General features: G+C 29.7%; 1 protein-coding gene across 2 annotated transcripts; it reads left to right on the top strand.

The window, feature by feature from the left end:
• Nucleotides 1-288: 288 nt before the first annotated feature.
• On the top strand, nucleotides 289-3700 carry LOC113848028 (inactive TPR repeat-containing thioredoxin TTL3-like). Of its 2 annotated transcripts, XM_027477383.1 has the most exons (8): nucleotides 289-500; nucleotides 597-1269; nucleotides 1411-1603; nucleotides 1828-2000; nucleotides 2401-2734; nucleotides 2834-3038; nucleotides 3123-3223; nucleotides 3530-3700. In XM_027477383.1, exons 1-8 carry the CDS (start codon nucleotides 296-298, stop codon nucleotides 3680-3682), a joined length of 2037 nt encoding a protein of 678 aa, XP_027333184.1. In that variant the 5' UTR covers nucleotides 289-295; the 3' UTR covers nucleotides 3683-3700. The 2 variants fall into 2 exon arrangements, with proteins under 2 accessions (XP_027333184.1, XP_027333183.1); XM_027477382.1 differs by having other exon boundaries at nucleotides 289-1269.
• The last annotated feature ends 6275 nt before the right edge of the window (nucleotides 3701-9975 follow it).

Here is a 9975-nt window from a genome sequence, read left to right as displayed (position 1 = left end):
CCTTGCCCTTTTTGTGTACCTAAAGCCGTGGAAACAGCTAAAGTAGTTTCTTGGAAGCCACTCTATAAGGCTATATATATATGCACATAACATCTTGTACAGGGCACGCTTCTTGCATAAAGTGCTTCGTATTCAAGATATCACTTTATGATTTCTCTTTCATAACCTCTCATTCATTTTCTGTGCTTTATTCTTTGCTTGATTTTATTTTTCCCCCTCCTTCTAAACAAGAAAATAATAGTTGTTTCTGAGATACTTCACATACCTCTTCTCTTGACACACACTACAAAAAAACATGGCAACAAAGGCAAAGAACAACAAGGTGGGGAGTGAATTGGGTTGTGGTCTCATGGGGAGAATTCTCCAACTCAAAAACAACAAGCTGAGAAAAGCATCTGTTCACTCACTACCCTTGAAGGCTAGTGACAATGCAATGAATGATCATGGCAAAAGTGAACATAAAAAGTCACCAAATGATGAATCAAAGGTTCCACAAAGAAGCTCCACAGACACTGCACTCACTGAGCCACATAAACTGGGTGAAGCTCAGAAAACAGCTAGAAAGAGTGCCTCTATTAATCCACAATCTTCTACATTTCGAAACAATCAAAACCGAAGACAGTCAGATGCTGCCAGAAGCTCAACATCATCATCCACTAGCAGTTCAACTTCAACTCAAACAAAGGTTCAACAAAACAAGGACAAGAATTATGAGAGCAAGCCACACAGAGATCCCATTGGAACTTCTCTTGCACTTGCTAGGATAAGTACTAGTCATCAGAGAGACAATGTGAGTATCAAGTCCCCAAACAAAGACTTTGGTAACTTGAAACTCACCGGGAATTTGCTTGTGAATAACACCCCAAGAAGAAAGAGTGTGGAATACATGCCTAAAAATGCAGATTTGAACTCTGTGCCCAGTTCTTATAGCAATGCAAGCAAAGGGTTGATGGGGAATATCATGAGGAAGAACAGCAGCAGCAATGATTTTGCAAAATTTTTGAGTCCAAGACACAACAAAGTGGACCCTGAGCTGTTGAAGTCCGTCGGAAATGAAGCATACAAGCTAGGAAGATTTGAAGAAGCTTTGGCTTTGTATGACCGAGCAATTGCTCTTGATTCAAATAAGGCAACGTATCATTGCAACAAGAGTGCAGCTTTAATTGGCTTAGGAAGGCTTCAAGAAGCAATTTTTGAATGTGAGGAATCTATTAGGTTGGACCCTTCATATGTCAGAGCCCACAACCGTTTGGCAACAATATATTTCAGGTACTTGATGACGATGATGAAATATGAATGCTTCAGTCAATGTAGCAAGAACTAGTAGATACATGTTATGTGTGCTTTGAATTATGATATAGTGTTTTGTTTTTATTACTTTTCCTTATAGAATTGCAAATCTCAATGCAGGTTGGGAGAAGCAGAAAAAGCACTGGATTGCAACCAGTCAACCTCATATGCTGATTCAATACTTTCTTTCCAAGCCAAGGCTCTTCAGAATCACCTTAACAAAATCATAGAAGCACGAAAAGTCAATGAATGGGGCGTCGTACTGAAGGAAACAGTGTCTGCAATATCCTTAGGTGCTGATTCAGCTCCACAGGTTAGTCACTTTCTTGATCAAACACTTATTTTTAGAGGCTTATGAGACCCCATATAATTTTCTTCTGTTTTTCTAATCTTGGATTCTGTATCAAAATTCGTTCAGTTGGCCCATGACGCTGTCAACTGGGCAATATCCTAGAATTCCCTTTATATTGGTGTAATAGAGCACTCAGCTACTAAATGACTCATGCTAATCAATTACAAATTGTTTATGTATGGTAGGTCTATGCTTTACAGATTGAAGCCTTGCTGAAGCTCCTAAGATATCAAGAGGCGTATGCCATCTATGAGAAAATGCCAAAATATTCACTTGATTGGTGTAACAAGATATTCGGCTTGGCTCGCAGTGCGTACTTATTGATAATAGGCGCACAGGTTTACTTGGCAGCCGGCAGGTCAGTAAAAAAGCTATATTTGATGAATTCTTTGATCATAATTTATGTAACTGGCTACTAGCATTGATTGTTGATATGCCAAGCAGGCTAATTAATACTGATAAATTTGCTTCCCTATGTTTTTCTATAACAGAAAGCTAGAAATCAAATTTATTTTCATTTAATTGACTGCGAGAATGATTCCCTGTTTAAATACTATAATATATTACAAATTGGTTTTAGATAGCCATGCCTGTTGTCACTTAACCAAATTCGCAAGTCACCAAACCAAAGTGAATTATTGGCCGCTAGCTGCTAATGCTTTTATTCATATAACTATACTCAGTAATCAATTATGATACATTTTCTGAGATTAATTAGTAGTGAATCTGAAGTTGAATTGAATTTTGCTACTTAACAGGTTTGAGGATGCTGTGGCTGAAGCTCAACAAGCAGCTAAAGTTGATCCAAGCAACAGAGAGGTGAATGCAGTGTTAAGGAGGGTTAGAGCAGTAACATCAGCTAGAGTGAGTGGAAACTTACTCTTCAAGGCAATAAAATTCATGGAAGCATGTGCTGTGTACAACGAAGGACTAGAGCATGATCCACACAACTCAGTTCTACTATGCAACAGAGCTGCATGTCGCTCTAAGCTTGGCCAATATGAAAAAGCGATTGAGGATTGTAATGCAGCACTTATGGTTCAACCATGTTATAACAAAGCAAGGCTAAGGAGGGCAGATTGTAATGCCAAGGTGCTTTATTTTCAATGCTAATATTTAGTTCTTACTAGATACTTGTTTGCAATTAATGATAACCCTTTTGTTGTTTCTTTTCTTTTTTGATGCATGTAGTTGGAGAGGTGGGAAGCAGCTATTCAAGACTATGAAATGTTATTAAGAGAAAAGCCAGGGGATGAGGAAGTGGCGAGGGCCTTGTTTGAAGCTCAGCTGCAAGTCAAGATTCTGCACGGTGAAGATATTAAGGACTTGAAATTTGGTTCTAATTTGGTGTTCATCTCAAGTAATGATCGGTTCAGACATTATGTGACTTCACCTGGTAAGGCACATTTGGCTTATTCAGTTATACAGTTGCATATGAGCACTACAAATACACTAACCAGTTTGGATGGCTATTGAATAGGGATGGCTGTGGTGCTCTTTAGCAACAAGACAACCCGCAAGCAAGTGTTGCTAATGTTGGAAGAAACGAGCAAGAGATTCCCATCAGTTAATTTCCTCAAGGTTGGTTTATTTTATATGATTTAGACTTTACAACTTGTGAGAATATAAACTGAAAAGTTCTTAGAACATAGAATCATGGATTCTCTATTGAACATGAACAGGTAGGATTGTAACATTGGAAAAGCATGTGAGATAAAAAAATAATTTTTCTCTTGCAGGAGTAGATTAAGGAAAAAAAATAGAACTACTTAACTTACCAAATGCTACTAACTGTGATTAAGAAAAACAACTTTCACCAATATTAATTCTCTAAATTTGTTTCTCTGTCGTTTTCAATGTTGCTTACAACTTAGTTACAATATTTAGGTGGAGATTGAAGACCACCCCTACTTAGCAAAGTCAGAAGGTGTGAACTCTATCCCAATCTTCAGAATATACAAGAATGGATCAAGGGTTAAAGAAATTTCAAGCAACAACCATGAGTTGTTAGAAAGATCAATCAAATTGTATAGCAGCTGATAATTGCACTTTTTCATACGGAACATAAATTGTGCAAAAAATGAGGAAAATCAAAATGCTAAATTTTTCAGCGTGAAACGCAAAATGATGCTGTCCAAAATAATTCCAGAAAATCGTTTCTCCTTCCTAAATTAGCTGACCTTGGTTTCACGGCAGATGAAACCCAAGAGGATGTGCATTCTATCACTGTAGCATGTAAAGAGGTTCATAGAAAATATAATTTTTTGCGTTATTAATATATTTTTTTAATCTATTGGATGTATGAATCAGCAGCCTTAAATTATTCATATATTCGATGTATATTGGTTCAACGAACCTAAAACAACTGCGTTGTATGTCCTTTTTTTTTTTTTTCAATATTATATGTTTTCCTTAATTTTTTTCTTAAGCAGTGATTAAATCAATGAAGTCTAGTCCATTAAGAAGGATTATCCCTTGAGAGCTCTCCATGGAATAATCATTCTTTGTTTCACAATGTTAGCTATGCATCTCCATAGTTCAACTTGAAAGGAAGAGTGTGGTAAGCGAGAGGAAGCTTAGTTTTAACTCTGATTCAAAATAAATGAAGAGGATACGTGGGGCAAGATTAGAAAATAATAATTGAAAGATTGATCTCACAAATTGGACGGTGTATTATTAACACATTACCCTGTGATTTTGTATCGTGATTATTTAAAGGTTGCAAATTAAGACTTTGTGTTAGTGGGTATACTATAGTATGATGATTAACCATTTAGCAATCAGCATGACGTAGTAGGAGACATATGGCATAATTGAAAAGATCATTAAAGTGAGCAATTTGATTTTGTGCTGAGCTTTTTCTTCTCTCGAAATCACTGTTATTGAAGTGAAAGAATTCAAGGTAAAAAGTGAATATTGATGATCTGATGAAATCAGCAAGAAAGAATATGTATGAAATAATTAACAGCTGGAAGAGAATCAAGGTAACTAAAGAACGAAGGATATAGATGGATGTTATAACAATCATGAATCCCTCAGTCACTAAGACAGAAGGAATCTTGGTCAATTTTTTTTAACATTTTCTATGATGTTACATGTGCTGTCCTGCAATGTTCTTCTGATTATAAGTGAAGCGATTTATGACCTTCTCAAAAAACAATATAAATTAATATATTGATATAAATTTAATATATAAATTATATATTTATTATAATAGACAATACATAATTCTTTTAATTACAATTAAAAAATATGTCCTCTCTTCTATTCTCCTCTAAAATTCTCCTCTTAAACATATCTTCAGTGAAAAAAATACAATAATAAATGTCCTCTCAGCATAAAAGATTTTATTTTATTATATACAAATAAATTAAAAAATAAAATTTTAAATTTATAATATGATAATAAATTAATAAGATAAAAAAATTTAAAATTAAGAATAAATTATAAAAATAAATTTTGTGAATCAACTAACAAAGCTTAACACAGTAAATAATTAGCTCTCTTGAGCAAATTGACTAAGATTAGATTCTTTGTTATATGTATAAAAAAATATCTTTTTGGAAGAAACTAAACATATTTTTCTGATCTTTATACCTTAAAAAATAATTATTCTTTCTTAATGTTTCAAAAATTTTTTTTTTAAGAAATAATAATTTTTTAATAAAAAGTGTCACATTAATTTTTTTTTTATTACATTAAATTACCTAATATTTTCCCACAAGAAATAATAATTATACACCTTAAAATGCACGTTAAAAATATGATTTAAATATATTTTTTGTCCCTACAGTTTATCTTGACTATGATTTTAGTTTCTATAGCTTAAAGTTTGGTCTTTGGTTTTTTCCTTATAATTTTATAAATTTAGGTTTTAGTGCACACACATATATATAGTCCTGATTTGGGTTGATATAATTTTATTCCATTTAGATTTTGCTCCCTCTACTGTACTTAGACATTGGCGCAAATGAGTGTATCTTGTGGGAAAGAGCATATTGTTGGTAATGTCAAAATGGAGACTAAAATATCTTGTGGGAAAAATAATCAGTAGCATTTATTGAAAAATTCCCTGAATATATGTATATAAAGTATATGTGAAACACCTATTAATTTGATATAATTTGAAAAAAAATTATATTTGTGAATTTTAAATTTATAAATATGAAAAAAAAGGTACTAACAACTGTATAATTTGATATTGATAACATTCTATTAATGATATTGAAAAAGAAAGGTTTATTATTTTTGGTTTTGCAATTTAATTTATAATTGTAAGAGTTAACATTGTGTACTCTGATTTTTTTTTTCTATTTTTAAGATTTTACGCATAAACTACAAAAATGATTAGTATTCTAAAATTTATATAAAAAAAGCACTTAATTTTTTACTATATCATTCATCTATTATGTCATTAATATCTCACTTATTTATTGTCGTTACAAGAAAAAAGCATTAATTATTAAAAATAAAAATATTAATTATTTATGAATTGTATAAAAAATGATGAAAAAATAATCAAATAAAGTTAATAAAATAAAAAATCAAAAGAAAAGAAACAAATTTGAATAAGTAATTACCTTTTCTGCGCTTTTGGACCAAAGATTCTTACCAATTAGAAATTTCCTACCAGAATTGTGATGCCTTATGTTTTTGGTCCAAGAGCCTGACGGTTGGAAAGATTTTGATCAGCCCAACCCACAAGTTTTGGTACCTTCCGGTGGCCATAACGGGCTATTTTTTCTGCATTCCTTCAAACCATATGAATTGAAGTGGCTAGAACGCCTATTTCATTCTCAACCCGATTTGGATCTGATAGATTTTCATAATTCATTTAATAAAACTGGTTTGTTTCATAACCCAATTTTTATATGTTTGGTTTGGAACCATATATTTTGTACAGTGCTACTTCCATCGAAGTTTTTGGGATGGTGGTGTTTTGGCCCTTATCTTGTGTTGCTCAGCATCTCCACATCATAGGTTAAGAGAATCTCCATTGCTTTTAACGTTGTGAAATATGAGGGGAGCTGAAACATTGGAGTCTCCATCAATCGGTCATGATTGGACTATATAAGCTAACTTGTTCTTCGTTTTTTAGTCTTTTTAACTGTGAAACCTTTTAAAAATAAGAGAGATTTAGCTTCGAATTAAAGAGTGATGGTCCTTTTTCTTATTTCACTTTTATTGCATATCGTTTCGTTATAATATTAAAAATATGAATTGAGTTTCTCTAAAGTAAAAAAATTGTGTAAAATAAGAATGTGATATTTTATTTATTTTTTATTTAAATTAAAATATAGTATATATATATATGCAACTTAAAATTAAATATAGATAGATTTTTACTTTTTTCACTTTACATGTCCGCTTATTTTAGAGGAGTCAAATCCCAAAATATAATTTTTTTGTTAATAAACGGGACTCAGAGCCTACCCAAAAAATTAATTATACATTAGGTAACATCAAATATAATTTATACATGATAATATGTAACATCAAATTAAATTTAAGCAAAAAAGTTGTTTGATTTTATGAAGAAAAAACACTAAAACATAGTAAAAGAATTAATACTAACTATAAATGAAAAATGATTGAATTTTGAATTACTTCATAACAATTGAGGTAAAGTTAAATTATTATTATTATTATTATTTATATAATTTATAAATAAATTTGATCCATCTATGGCCGTGCAATGAAAAAGATCTAAGTGAGATATCCAACTCATCTAATCAGAATTCATAATGGAGTTCAAAATTAACAAGAGACCAAGTAAACCTAGTGGTCTGTTCTCTGAGTGTATTTGTTTGGTTAAAAATTTAATTTTCCAAATTAATTATGAGGTAAGTAGAAATGATATTGAAAGAAGGAATTTTTTTTTTTCAAGAATTATAAATTTATAGGTATGGAATACATAAAGGATGCATATACCAACGTTGAATGAGTTCTGATAAGAGTTTTGAACTCCCACTTTACACTATTTATCTAAACAAACATAATACTTAGTATATTATAACAAAAAATATATATTTCTATGTTGACTTTGATCTAATGTCCGAGACACTTTGTAGAAAGTGTCATTATAGTGGATGAAGTGATATTAATTGGGAGGTCAAGAAGGTGGGCTACTTTAGATAGTAATAACTTTTGGATTATTTTGATACGATATAAGACAGTTTATATGCAAGTTGAAGTGTCTTTTGTATATCTTAAGATTATATTGTTTTTTTCATTGCTTTTGGATATAATTTTTAAATAATTTTTTTTAAAAAAAATACAATCTTATTAATTTATAAAAAAATTAAAACTTTATTTTATACAGTTCTTTTAAGAAATATTATCTTAAGATAAACAAGATTGTTAAAATCATCTTACCAAAATGATATTTAAAAATTATTAAAAAACTAATTTTGATACTCTTATTAAAAATAGAGATAAAATTAACTTAAGGAAACTTCTAATATATTAGCATTTCTAACAATACTCATGTTACTTGAAATCTAAATATTAGTAATCTTTTGTATTACTTTGGTGCAACAAATGTTATAAATCTTGTGACGAAAATTATTTTACTTTTTCATAAATATAATAATCTCATTTAAAATATAGATAAATGTTTAAAAAAAAATACTGACAAATCATCATAAATACACTATGTGTTAAGGCAACAAATATGCATATATTTTAAATAAGTTAAAAAAACTTCTTAAAATTATAATTTTAAATATTAGATCTTACTTTTTACGAATTTGAGATTACTTTTTTAAATTGACATTCAAGAAGTATGATTTTGAGATTGTAATTTTTTTTAAAAAAACTTTGTTTAAAAGTAATGTATAATTCTTTTAAGAAATATCGTCTTAAAATAAATAAAGTTGTTAAAATCATCTTATCAAAATGATAATTAAAAATATTTTTTAGATAATAGATCATTTGAAACAAAAAAAGATTAAAGTTAGTATAAAAAAAATAAAACAAGAAAGGAAAAAAAAAAATATAAACACATGTCTTAATTCATGTCACAAGACAAAGATTACGTCCAGCTTCTAACAAAAATATGCCAAGATTTTGCACTAAAATAATATTGACAAAATATAAAGACAATTCTTATCTAATTTTTAATATTATTTTATCGGTCTCCATTTTCTCAAATACAAGTGTTCTTTTTATAAAGTCTCTTTAGTCGCTACACACCTTATTTAGAAATAAAGATTTTAAAGAAAAAGATAACTATCACTTCATAATAATATATGTGTTGAACAAGGACAGTAGTTCTAAGTTTTTTATTATAGGATATGCAATAAATTGATATAAATCAAGTTGTAACAAGTGATATGGATTAAGAGATGTAAAAGTTAATGCAAAGTTTTCAAGAGATCTTTTGCAAATTTTTAGTAGGTCGATCAGAAGAATACATGCAAAAACCTAAAAGATTCAAGGAAGCAATTAATGGGCGAGTTTAAGGCATTTGGCAGGATACAAATTCATGAAGGCCCAATAAAGATCAATTATAAAACAAGTTAACTATAATTCAAATTATGGACTAAGATTTGACATTATTATTTTCAAATCTAATTAGAGTTTGAGAATAATAAAGATCCATTTTAATTTATTTGGATTTATTATCTATTTTCTTTACGAGGGTTCTATCGTAGTATGATTTTGATTTGAATTATATTAATATTTATTCTTTAAAATAGATTTAATTTTCTAAAAAAAGTGAAACTTCATACTACGGTGTGAAACACAATAAAAGATTGTAATATTAAGATTATTGTATTTTTGTATCATCTCTGTTGGTCAAAATTTTTTCTTTTGTTTTGTTGTTTGCTTTGTTCTATTTAGCTACAATAAAAAATATTATTATTTTCAAATATAATTATTGTAAAAAAATTGCATTTCTAGGTTGATTTTTTTTTTTTTGGGTAAGAATAAAAAATATCTTTTCCTCAAGATGTTATAGTTCTATTGAAAACACCTTCAAGAAATTTAGGTTTATGCATGTCTATGGATGAAGATTTATAACTTTTTTTATATCAGCAATTGAATTATAATTTAATATAGCAGTAATTTCTTTTAATTTTGGCTACACTTTAGTGGATATATGGGTATCTATCGGATTGGATAAACCAATGAACCTAGTAATCTAAACTGAAAAATGATCTAAACTCACATTTAACAAGTCTCATTCGATCTAAACCTATCAAATCAGACGTAGTTTGGTTTGAATAATGGGTTGGCACAGTGTCAACCCGTAGACTTAATGATATACTCGATTGACTTGTTGACATAAAAAAACACATAAATACCCTCACTGCAGTGAAATGCATTTT

This window comes from Abrus precatorius, unplaced genomic scaffold (genome assembly GCF_003935025.1).
Source record: "Abrus precatorius isolate BTA unplaced genomic scaffold, Abrus_2018 Scaffold8, whole genome shotgun sequence".
NCBI classification, from domain to species: Eukaryota; Viridiplantae; Streptophyta; class Magnoliopsida; order Fabales; family Fabaceae; genus Abrus; species Abrus precatorius.
Note: the sequence above shows the minus strand (reverse complement) of the source record. Positions and strands in the feature narration are given on the sequence as shown.

Excerpts from the sequence above, each read along its gene's own strand:
- LOC113848028 (XM_027477382.1), top strand. The coding sequence starts at position 296 with ATGGCAACAAAGGCAAAGAACAACAAGGTGGGGAGTGAATTGGGTTGT. Across the intron at positions 1,270-1,410 it reads TTGGCAACAATATATTTCAG|GTTGGGAGAAGCAGAAAAAG; the intron begins GTACTTGATGAC and ends ATCTCAATGCAG. Across the intron at positions 1,604-1,827 it reads GTGCTGATTCAGCTCCACAG|GTCTATGCTTTACAGATTGA; the intron begins GTTAGTCACTTT and ends TATGTATGGTAG.